This window comes from Rhinoraja longicauda, chromosome 7, assembly GCF_053455715.1.
Source record: "Rhinoraja longicauda isolate Sanriku21f chromosome 7, sRhiLon1.1, whole genome shotgun sequence".
Taxonomy (NCBI): Eukaryota; Metazoa; Chordata; class Chondrichthyes; order Rajiformes; family Arhynchobatidae; genus Rhinoraja; species Rhinoraja longicauda.
Window position 1 is genome coordinate 2,019,558 of NC_135959.1, and position 12,716 is coordinate 2,032,273.

General features: G+C 50.6%; 1 protein-coding gene across 1 annotated transcript in view; it reads left to right on the forward strand.

Annotated features, from left to right (window-relative positions):
- inppl1a (inositol polyphosphate phosphatase-like 1a) overlaps positions 1–12,716 on the forward strand; it is a 154,501-nt gene that overhangs the window by 85,614 nt on the left and 56,171 nt on the right. Inside the window, exons 6-7 of the mRNA XM_078401971.1 lie at positions 9,064–9,154; positions 10,779–10,868. Coding sequence (XP_078258097.1) covers positions 9,064–9,154; positions 10,779–10,868 — 181 coding nt within the window. The remainder of the gene's footprint in view (positions 1–9,063; positions 9,155–10,778; positions 10,869–12,716) is intronic.

The window sequence follows — 12,716 nt, forward strand, 5'->3', positions numbered from 1 at the left end:
CTAGTGTGTGTGTAGGATAGTGTTAGTGTGCGGGGATCTCTGGTCGGCGCGGACCCGGTGAGCCAAAGGGGCCTGTTTCCGCGCTGTATCTCCAAACTAAACCAAATTAAACTGTACAGCACAGGAACAGGCCTTTCAGCCCACAACAACTGTACCCAAACATCATGCCAAGTTAAACTCCTCTCCTCTGCCTCACATAATGCAGATCCCTCTGTCACCCCATTACAGGAAGGATGTGAAGGTTGTGGGCAGACCTGATAGAAGCATAGGAAATCATGAGAGGTATCAGGGCGGCACGGTGGCGCAGCGGTAGAGTTGCTGCCTCACAGCGCCGGAGACCCAGGTTCCATCCCGACTACGGGCGCAGACTGTACGGAGTTTGCACGTTCTCCCCGTGACCTGCGTGGGTTTTCTCCGAGATCTTCGGTTTCCTCCCACACTCCAAAGACGTGCAGGTTTGTAGGAAAATTGGCTGGGTAAATGTAAAACTGTCCCTAGTGTGTGTGTAGGATAGTGTTAGTGTGCGGGGATCGCTGGTTGGGACGGACTCGGAGGGCCGAAGGGCCTGTTTCCGCGCTGTATCTTTAAACTAAACTAAACTGAAATCAATAAGGTAGACCGTAAAACCTTTTTCTCAGTTTAGAGAAAACCAAAGTCTAGAGGGGAAAGGTTTAAGGTGAGAGGGACAACGTTTAAAAGGATGTGCAGGGAAGGAGGGTGGTGGGTGCCTGGAACGTAGGGCTGCCAACTTCCTCACTCCCAAATACGGGACAAGGTGACGTCACCGCCCCGCGCCCCACGTGACCTCACCCAGCCAGCGGCCACGTGCTCCCGCTCCACCAATGGCGGCCGCCCGGGCCGGGAGGCGGGTTGCTATGCAACCTCCGTTAGGCGGCGCCCGGGCCTCCAGGCCTACACTGTCTGGAGCTAAAATGTCAGAAACCTACAGTGTTGGGACATAAACTGTCGGGGCCTACAGCGTCCGGGCCTACAGCGTCCGGGCCTACACCGTCCGGGCCTACAGCGTCCGGGCCTACAGCGTCCGGGCCTACAGCGCCCCCCGGCCTAATACGGGACAAGGGCGGTCCCATACGGGACAAAACAATTTAGCCCAAAATACGGGATATCCTGGCTAATACGGGACAGTTGGCAACTCTAGTGGAACGTGCTGCCAGGGGTGGAGGTGGAGGCAGATACGATATTGGTGTTTAAGAGGCTTTTGGTTAGGTACATGGATATGCAGGGAATAAGCTGATATGCATTATGTGAAGGCAGATAAGAATTAGCATCATGTTCGGTACAGATATTGGGGCCTGCAGGGTCTGTTCTTGTGCTGTTCTGTTCTATGTTGTATTTTTGTTAAGGAACAAGGGTCTGCTGTCCTCCAAAAAATAAAGACACAAAGTGCTGGAGTAACTCAGTGAGTCCGGCAGGATTTCTGGAGAAGCTAATCTGAAGTGGGGAAAGATTTAATAGGACCATGAGGGGTAACATTTTCACACCGAGGGTAGTGGGTGCATGGAACAAGCTGTCAGGGGAGGTAGTAGAGGCTAGGATATCCCAACGTTTAAGAAACAATTAGGCAGGTACATGGATAGGGCAGGTTTTGAGGGATACGGGCCAAAAGCAGGCAGGTGGGACTAGTGTAGATGGGGCACGTTGGTCGGTGTGGGCAAGTTGGGCTGAAGGGCCTGTTTCCAAGCTGTACGACTCTCTGACTCTGACTCATACGGATGGGTGACGTTTCTGGTCGGGACCCGTTCAAGATTGCTTGCATTTATAAGGAGAGCAGAAAGAGTGCAGTGTGGGTGCACTTGCCTGGAATCAAGATGGAGTTCTCTCCCTCTCCCTCTCCCTCTCCCTCTCCCTCTCCCTCTCCCTCTCCCTCTCCCTCTCCCTCTCCCTCTCCCTCTCCCTCTCCCTCTCCCTCTCCCTCTCCCTCTCCCTCTCCCTCTCCCTCTCCCTCTCCCTCTCCCTCTCCCTCTCCCTCTCCCTCTCCCTCTCCCTCTCCCTCTCCCTCTCCCTCTCCCTCTCCCTCTCCCTCTCCCTCTCCCTCTCCCTCTCCCCCTCCCTCTCCCCCTCCCCTCTCCTCCCCTCTCATCCCCTTCACTCCCCTCCTCCCACTCCTCCTCTTCCCTCTCCTCTTCCCTCTCTCCTCTCCTCTTCCTCCCCTCTCCACCACTCTCTGAGCTCTCCTCCCCTCTCCTCTCCTCCCCTCTCCTCCCCTCTCCTCTTCTACTCTCCCCTCCTCTCCCCTCTCCTCCCCTGCCACTCCCCTCCCCCCTTTCCTCCCCTCTCCTCTCCTACTCTCCCCTCTCCTCCCCTGCCGCTCCCCTCTCCTCCCCTCTCCTCTGCTCTCCTCACCCCTCTCCTCCCCTGCCGCCACCCCCCTTCCCTCCCCTCCCCTCTCCTCTCCCCCCTATCCCCCTCCCCTCTCCTCCCCTCTCCTCTCCCCCCCTATCCCCCCTCCCCTCCCCTCCCCTCTCTCCTCCCCCCCCTCTCCTCCCCTCCCCTCTCCTCTTCTCCTCTCCTCCCCTCCCCTCCCCTCCCCCCCTATCCCCCCTCCCCTCCCCTCCCGTCTCCTCCACTCCCCGCTGTTACTCCAGCATTTTGCATCTATCAAGATGGCGCTGCATGGCCCCCTGGCCTTGCCCCGGCTGCCTGCTTGAACGGGCCGGGCGAGGTGTGGAGAAAAGCCCCAGTGTTCCCAGCTTGACCACGGACTGCCGAGAGGAAGTGATTCATGTGTTGTTGCAGCTGCAGACCGCGGGAGGACTCGGAGCACAGAGCCCCTCTTCTCCACAACCAACCCCTCTCTCCCTCCTTGTGTTTCTTGGCCTGGAAGGAAGGGTGGCTTGGTACACAGTCGCCTGGGTTCAGCTGTCAACAGAACTGCCACGGCTCTATTAACATATAATCCTCCAACGGGATCCCACCACCAGCCACATCTTCCCATCTCCACCCCTTTCTGCGTTCTGCAGAGACCGTTCCCTCCGAAACTCCCTGGTCAACTCGTCCCTTCCCACCCAAACCACCCCCTCCCCAAGCACTTTCCCCTGCAACCGCAGGAGATGCAACACCTGTCCCTTTACCTCCCTCCTCGACTCCATCCAAGGACCCAAACAGTTTTTCCAGGTGAGGCATAGGTTCACCTGCACCTCCTCCAACCTCATCTACTGTATCCGCTGTTCCAGATGTCAACTTCTCTACATCGGTGAGACCAAGCGCAGGCTCGGCGATCGTTTCGCTCAACACCTCCGCTCAGTCCACCTTAACCAACCTGATCTCCCGGTGGCTCAGCACTTCAACTCCCACTCCCAATCTGACCTTTCAATAGACAATAGACAATAGACAATAGGTGCAGGAGTAGGCCATTCGGCCCTTCGAGCCAGCACCGCCATTCAATGTGATCATGGCTGATCATTCTCAATCAGTACCCCGTTTCTGCTTTCTCCCCATACCCCCTGACTCCACTATCCTTAAGAGCTCTATCTAGCTCTCTCTTGAATGTATTCAGAGAATTGGCCTCCACTGCCCTCTGAGGCAGAGAATTCCACAGATTCACAACTCTCTGACTAAAAAAGTTTTTCCTCATCTCTGTTCTAAATGGCCTACCCCTTATTCTTAAACTGTGGCCCCTGGTTCTGGACTCCCCCAACATTGGGAACATGTTTCCTGCCTCTAACATGTCCAACCCCTTAATAATCTTATACGTTTCGATAAGATCCCCTCTCATCCTTCTAAATTCCAGTGTATACAAACCTAGTCGCTCTAGTCTTTCAACATATGACAGTCCCGCCATTCCGGGAATTAACCTAGTAAACCTACGCTGCACGCCCTCAATAGCAAGAATATCCTTCCTCAAATTTGGAGACCAAAACTGCACACAGTACTCCAGGTGCGGTCTCACTAGGGCCCTGTGCAACTGCAGAAGGACCTCTTTGCTCTTATACTCAACTCCTCTTGTTATGAATGCCAACATTCCATTGGCTTTCTTCACTGCCTGCTGTACCTGCATGCTTCCTTTCAGTGACTGATGCACTAAGACACCCAGATCACGTTGTACGTCCCCTTTTCCTAACTTGACACCATTCAAATAATAATCTGCCTTCCTATTCTTACCACCAAAGTGGATAACCTCACACTTATCCACATTAAACTGCATCTGCCATGCATCCGCCCACTCACACAACCTGTCCAAGTCACCCTGCAACCTCATAGCATCTTCCTCACAGTTCACACTGCCACCTAGCTTTGTATCATCGGCAAATTTGCTAATGGTACTTTTAATCCCTTCATCCAAGTCATTGATGTATATTGTAAATAGCTGCGGTCCCAACACCGAGCCTTGCGGTACCCCACTAGTCACTGCTTGCCATTCTGAAAGGGACCCATTTATCCCCACTCTTTGCTTTCTGTCTGTCAACCAACTTTCTATCCATGTCAGTACCCTACCTCCAATACCATGTGCTCTAATTTTGCCCACCAATCTCCTATGTGGGACCTTGTCGAAGGCTTTCTGAAAGTCGAGGTACACCACATCCACCGGCTCTCCCCTGTCAATTTTCCTAGTTACATCCTCAAAAAATTCCAGTAGATTAGTCAAGCACGATTTCCCCTTCGTAAATCCATGCTGACTCGGAACGATCCTGTTACTGCGATCCAAATGCTCCGCAATTTCGTCTTTTATAATTGACTCCAGCATCTTCCCCACCACTGATGTCAGACTAACTGGTCTATAATTTCCCGTTTTCTCTCTCCCTCCTTTCTTGAAAAGTGGGATAACATTAGCTACCCTCCAATCCACAGGAACTGACCCGGAATCTATAGAACATTGGAAAATAATCACTAATGCGTCCACAATTTCTAGAGCCACCTCCTTAAGCACCCTGGGATGCAGACCATCAGGCCCTGGGGATTTATCAGCCTTGAGTCCCATTAGTCTACCCAAAACTTTTTCCTGCCTAATGTGGATTTCCTCCAGTTCCTCCGTCACCCTAGGATCTCTGGCCACTAGAACATCTGGGAGATTGTTTGTATCCTCCTCAGTGAAGACAGATCCAAAGTACCGGTTCAACTCTTCTGCCATTTCCTTGTTCCCCATAATAAATTCCCCTGCTTCTGTCTTCAAGGGACCCACATTTGCCTTGACTATTTTTTTCCTCTTCACGTACCTAAAAAAGCTATTACTATCCTCCTTTATATTATTGGCTAGTTTACCCTCGTACCTCATCTTTTCTCCCCGTATTGCCTTTTTAGTTATCTTCTGTTGCTCTTTAAAAGAGTCCCAATCCTCTGGCATCCCACTCTTCTTTGCTATGTTATACTTCTTCCCTTTTATTTTTATGATGTCCTTGACTTCCCTTGTCAGCCACGGGTGCCTCTTACTCCCCTTAGAATCTTTCCTCCTCTTTGGGATAAATTGATCCTGCAACTTCTGCATTATTCCCAGGAATACCTGCCATTGCTGCTCCACAGTCTTCCCTGCTAGGTCCTCCTTCCAGTCGATTTTGGCCAGCTCATGCCTCTGTAATCCCCTTTGCTATACTGTAATACTGACACCTCCGATTTTCCCTTCTCCCTCTCCATTTGTAGAGTAAAACTTATCATATTGTGGTCACTGCCTCCTAATGGCTCATTTACCTCGAGTCCCCTTATCAGGTCAGGTTCATTACATAAGACTAAATCCTTTCTGTCCTGGGCCTCCTCCATTGTCAGAGTGAGGTCCAGCGCAAATTGGAGGAACAGCACCTCATATTTCGCTTGGGTAGTTTACACCCCAGCGGTATGAACATTGACTTCTCTAACTTCAGATAGTCCCTGCTTTCCCTCTCTCTCCATCCCCTCCCCTTCCCAGTTCTCCCACCAGTCTTCCTGTCTCCGACTACATCCTATCTCTGTCCCGCCCCCTCCCCTGACATCAGTCTGAAGAAGGGTCTCGTCACCCATTCCTTCTCTCCCGAGATGCTGCCTGACCTACTGAGTTACTCCAGCATTTTGTGTCTAGCTTTGATTTAAACCAGCATCTGCATTTTCTTTCCTACACGGCTGTCTGCGTTCCCTCTGTGCCCTCAGTCTGCGTGCTCATGATGTTTGGGTTAATATATGATGAGCGTTTGTCGGCACTGGGCCTGTAGTCGCTGGAGTTTAGAAGGATGAGGGACCTCATTGAAAATTAACGAATAGTGAAAGGCCTGGATAGAGTGGATGTGGAGAGGATGTTTCCACTAGTGGGAGAGTCTAGACAGATTGTCAGGGTGTCAGGGGTTATGGGGAGAAGGCAGGTGAATGGGGGTTAGGAGGGAGAGATAGATCAGCCATGATTGAATGGCGGAGTAGACTAGTGGGCTGAATGGCCTAATTCTACTCCGAGAACGTATGAACCTAATATCACGTCATAAGTAATAGGAGCCGAATTAGGCCATTCGGCCCATCGAGTCTACTCCACCATTCAATCATGGCTGATCTATCTCTCCCTCCTAACCCCATTCTCCTACCTTCTGTCTATAGCCCTTACTAATCTATACACCCGTACTATACACCCGTCTATACACCCATACTAATTCTGCCTATACACCCGTACTAATCAAGAATCTGTCTATCTTTGCCGCATAAATATCCATTGACTTGGCCACTTCAGCCTTCTGTGGCAACGAATTCCACAGATTCACCACCCTCTGACTAAAGAAAATCCCTCATCGTCTCCTTCCTAAAGGAACGTCCTTTAATTCTGAGGCTGTGCCCTCTGGTCCTAGACTCTCCCACTAGTGGAAACATCCTCTCCACATCCACTCTATCCAAGCCGCTCACTATTGGGTAAGTTTATGCTGTTGCAAATAAGAATTTAAGTTTGCAAGTGAGAATGTCAATTAAACACTTGAGTTATCGCTGATGCCTCAGCCTGTAGTTATCTCTCAATCACCATCATTGAAAACAGATGTTTTTTTGTTGGGACTCTATCTGTACCAACATCCCCCACATAGTGCCATCCCATTACAACAGCGACTGCAGTTTTGGTCTCCAAATTTGAGGAAGGACATTCTTGCTATTGAGGGAGTGAAGCGTAGGATCACAGCGTTAATTCCCGGGATGGCGGGACTGTCATATGTTGAAAGACTGGAGTGACTGAGCTTGTATACACTGGAATTTAGAAGGATGAGAGGGGATCCTATTGAAACGTATAAGATTATTAAGGGGTTGGACACGTTAGAGGCAGGAAACATGTTCCCAATGTTGGGGGAGTCCAGAACCAGGGGCCACAGTTTAAGAATAAGGGGTAGGCCATTTAGAACAGAGATGAGGAAGAACTTTTTCACTCAGAGAGTTGTAAATCTGTGGAATTCTCTGCCTCAAAAGGCAGTGGAGGCCAATTCTCTGGATGCTTTCAAGGGAGAGTTAGATAGAGCTCTTAACGATAGCGGAGTCAAGGGATATGGGGAGAAGGCAGGAACGGGGTACTGATTGTGGATGATCAGCCATGATCACAGTGAATGGCGGAGCTGGCGCGAAGGGCCGAATGGCCTCCTCCTGCACCTATTGTCCATTGACTATTGCATTGCAGGAAGCGTTATATAGTCACAAAGCACTTGGCTATCCTGAAAGAGTATGAAAAGCACTTTAGTTTAGGTTTATTGTCACGTGTATCGAGGTACAGTGAAAAAGCTTTTTGTTGTTGCATACTATCCTCTCAACGGAAAGACTGTACTTGATTGCAGTCCACAGTGTACAGATACAGGATAGAGGGAATAAGGTGCAGGAAAGTGTGGAAGGGAGGTTAGTTTGTGTAATTATCTGGGCTGCGTCCATAATCCTCTTCAATTTCTTGCGATCTTGGATGGAGCTGTTCCCAAAGAGGGAAGTGTCCAGGGTGAGGTTTGTTAGAAATACTAGAAACTGTAGAAACTCAGCAGGTTAGGCAGCATCTCAGGAGAGAATAAATGTGTGACGTTTCAGGTCGAGACCCTTCTTCAGACTGATTTCAGGGGGGCAGGACAAAGGTTCCTTTGTCCCGCCCCCCGACATCAGTCTGAAGAAGGGTCTCGACCCGAAACGTCACCCATTCCTTCTCTCCTGAGATGCTGCCTGACCCGCTGAGTTACTCCAGCATTTTGTGAATAAATACCTTCGATTTGTACCAGCATCTGCAGTTATTTTCTTACAGAAACTGTAGAAATGTCTCTGCCATTTGTACAATCCAGTAACATGTTCATGTGTCGGACGGAACTGCAGATGCTGGTTTAAACCAAAGATAGACCACAAAAAGCTGGAGTAACTCAGCAGGTCAGACACCATCTCTGGAGAAAAGGAATAGGCGATGTTTTGGGTGGAGCCCTTTCTTCAGACTGAGAGGCAGAGGAGAGGGGAAACTAGAGACATGTAAGGGTACAAAGAGCAAGTAAGGTGTGAAAAGGACAGATCAAAGCAGATGGTGATAAGGAATTATAGAGTGGTTTATTGTTGGCTTCGGGGAAGGTGACAAGGAGGCAGACAGACAGTAAAGTTAATCAGGTGGACAGTCAAACTAGTCGGAGAACTAGGATGGGGGAGGGATGGAGAGAGAGGGAAAGCAAGGGCTACTTATGCTAAGGTATTTATATCTCCTATAACATGCCTGGTTCATACAAATAGTTGTTGCAAACAACAGAAACATAGAAACTTAGAAAATAGGTGCAGGAGGAGGCCATTCGGCCCTTCCAGCCAGCACTGCCATTCATTGTGATCATGGCTGATCATCCACAATCAGTAACCCGTGCCTGCCTTCTCCCCATATCCCTGATTCCGCTAGCCCCTAGAGCTCTATCTAACTCTCTTTTAAATTCATCCAGTGAATTGGCCTCCACTGCCCTCTGTGGCAGAGAATTCCACAAATTCACAACTCTCTGAGTGAAAAAGTCTCTTCCCACCTCAGTTTTAAATGGCCTCCCCTTTATTCTTAGACTGTGTGGCCCCTGGTTCTGAACTCCCCCAACATTGGGAACATATTTTTCCTGCATCTAGCTTGTCCAGTCCTTTTATAATTTGATATGTTTGGACAACCTGTCAGTGATTTACTTCTCTTTGCAGTGAAGTTGATAAAGTCCTGGCTGGCTTGGAAATTCTGTCGAAGATATTTGACCAGCAGAGTTCTCCATTGCTGACGCGATTAATACAGCAGGTACTGACTCCGATTGTTTTGATGCGTGGGGGGTTTTAGTGGGGCTTTGAGATGACCATTAACACCTGCCCTCCGCACCGTCCCATCACACGCTCCTGGGGTCAGACACACTGAGGGAAGGATCTCCTCAAGGTCTGGTTGCATTTTAGTCCCACCGTTTTTGTATTTGGGGCAGGGGGCAGGGAGTGGGGAGGGCCGATCGGGATGGGGGGATCTCCCTGTCGGGTCCGCTCCCAAGCCTGGCCAAGATGGCCATTCACGGGCCCAGGCAGCGGGCGGTCGATGGTCACACCAGGCCCTCTTCGGGGCCTACGTCTGTGCCCGCGTATCCCTGGAGAGGGAACGCGTGGTGTCCACGGGAACTCTGGAGGCCTTCTGTGAACGCTGGTCGCTGCGGGGGTGGTGGGGGGTGGAGTCGAGTCGAGTACAGGTGCTCCCCGACTTACGATGGTTCGACTTGCGATAGTCCGGCTTTGCGTTGGTGCAAATGGCAGCGACCTGTGGCGAGCCGCCTCTCGCTTCCGGCCACGTGATCGCCCGCATTACGACTTACAATACTTGGGTTTCTCGTAACGGAACTCCATCAGAAGCTGAGGAGCACCTGTATATTGTAGATAAAGATGGCACTGTTGTCTTCTAATGATTGCCTGATGTAACGTGACTATAGAAAGTCTTTGCACCTTCTGGTACACTGCAAATAAGTCCTTGTAAGGACAAAATAAAAAGGGCTGCTCCCTCCACACCGTCCCATCAAACACTCCTGGGGTCTTACACGGAGTGCAGCAGAGTGAAGGGGCAGCCCGGTGGCACAGCGGTAGAGTTGCTGCCTCACAGCGCCAGAGACCCGGGTTCCATCCCAACTACGGGCGCTGTCTGTACGGAGTTTGTACGTTCTCCCCGTGACCTGCGTGTGTTTTTTCCGGGTGCTCCGGTTTCCTCCCACACTCCAAAGACGTGCAGGTTTGTAGCTTAATTGGGTTCTGTAAAATTGTAAATGATCTCTAGTGTGTGCAGGACATAGCTAGTGTGTATAGGACATAGCTAGTGTGTATAGGACATAGCTAGTGTGTATAGGACATAGCTAGTGTGTGCAGGACAGTGCTAGTGTGCGGGTTGATGGCTGGTGTGTACGGACTCGGTGGGCTGAAGGGCCTGTATGTGTATAGTACAAAGTGTAAAGACTGGGTGGGCCAAAGGACTTGTTTTTAGTTTCGTTTATTTAGATTAGTTTAGAGATACAGCGCGGAAACAGGCCCATTGGCCCAGCAGGTCCACGCCGACCAGCGATCCCCGCACACTAACACTATCCTACACACACTAGGGACTATTTACACATACACCAAGCCAATTAACCTATATATCTGTACGTCTTTGGAGTGTGGGAGGAAACGGAAGATCTGGGAGAAAGCCCACGCAGGTCACGGGGAGAACGTACAAACTCCGTACAGACAGCGCCCGTAGTCGGGATGGAACCAGGGTCTCCAGCGCTGCATTCGCTGTGAGGCGGCAACTCTACCGCCGCGCCACCGTGACCTGTTTTGAAGACCTGTTTTGAACAGTTCAAACTGCTTGTCGAACTGGTGAATGAGTGGGTCACCCTGGGTCATTGACGCCTTCCCCACAGGCCAGCAGTCAGGGCGGAGACCAGGAGCTGGAAAACCTGGTGATGAAGCTGTCCGTGCTGAAGGACCTGCTGTCATCCATGGAGCGCAAGGTGGGTGCGATACACAACGACCATCACACGCCCGTCACCAACACTACACACACCGTCACCACCAACACTACCTTTACATGCACACGCTTGTGCTCTCTCTCTCTCTCTCTCTCTCTCTCTCTCTCTCTCTCTCTCTCTCTCTCTCTCTCTCTCTCTCTCTCTCTCTCTCTCTCTCTCTCTCCCTCCCTCCCTCTCTCTCTCTCTCTCTCTCTCTCTCTCTCTCTCTCTCTCTCCCTCTCTCTCCCCCAACCACAATTTCTCTCCTTTTTCTCCCCTTTCTCTCTCCCCCCTTTCTCTCTCCCCTTTCTCTCTTGCTCTCTCCCCTTTCTCTCTCTCTCTCTCTCTCTCTCCCCCTCTCTCTCTCTTACTCTCTCTCGTTCTCTTTCACGCGCTGTCAGCCATGTTCACTGCCTCCCCGCCCGGCTCTGTAAGTATGACGTTATTTCTAGTGCCCGGTCGTGGTGCGGTGGTTATGCGCTCAGTCTTATCACGGTGATCATCAGCACAAACACTACTTTTATCTCTCTCTTTACTCTTTTGCAGAGAAAGCTATCATTGATGTAAATAGGCCTTCCCGTAAGAGCTTTCTGGGGTTTGAGGGTGATAGTGTGTGAGATTGGCCATCTGTGAGGCAGAGTGAGCATGTTAGCTACCCTCATTATTGTTTAAATCTCTAAGCTAGGACATTCCTCTCCTTGTTTTCATTATTAAACAACAGAATTTAATACAGAGAAGTGTGAGGTGTTGCATTTTGGGATGTCGAACAAGGGCAAGACCTGCACAGTGAATGGCAGGCCTCTGGGTAGTGTTGTAGAGCAGAGGGATCTAGGAGTGCAGGTGCATGGTTCCTTGAAGGTGGAGTCACAGGTAGATTAGGTGGTCAAAAAGGCTTTTGGCACTTTGGCCTTCATCAGTCAGAGTATTGAGTATAGAAGTTGGGAGGCCTCCCCTTTATTCTTAGACTGTGTGGCCCCTGGTTCTGGACTCCCCCAACATTGGTTTATCCCGACTACGGGTGCTGTCTGTACAGAGTTTGTACGTTCTCCCCGTGACCTGCGTGGGTTTTCTCCGAGATCTTCGGTTTCCTCCCACACTCCATAGACATGCAGGTTTGTAGGTGAATCGGCTTTGGTATAAATGGAAAATTGTCCCAAGTGTGTGTCGGGTCATGTTAATGTGCCTGGATCACTGGTCGGCACAGACTCTGTGTCCGCACTGTATCTCTAAACTAAACTAAACTAAACGGTGTGGGAAGGATCTGCAGATGCTGGTTTAAACTGAAGGTGGACACAAAATGCTGGAGTAACTCAGCGGGTCAGGCAGCATCTCTGGAGAGAAGGAATGAGTCAAAGAACCCAGGAGAAGAAAACTAAACATTTCTTTTTCCTTCGTCGATGTCTTCCACCTGGAGCCAGTTGGCAATGAGTTGGGAAATTAGGACTGAGAGGAGGAAAAACTTTTTCACCCAGAGAGTTGTGAATCTGTGGAATTCTCTGCCACAGAAGGCAGTGGAGGCCAATTCTCTGGATGCTTTCAAGAGAGAGTTAGATATAGCTCTGAGGGCTAACGGAATCAAGGGGTATGGGGAGAAAGCAGAAATGGGAACTGATTGAGAATGATCAACCATGATCACATTGAATGGCGGTGCTGGCTTGAAGGGCCGAGTGGCCTACTCCTGTGTCTATTGTCTATTGAATGGCGGTGCTGGATCGAAGGGCCGAATGGCCTACTCATGCACCTGTTGTCTATTGAATGGCGGTGCTGGCTTGAAGGGCCGAATGGCCTACTCCTGCACCTGTTGTCTATTGAATGGTTGTGCTGGCTTGAAGGGCCGAATGGCCTCCTCCT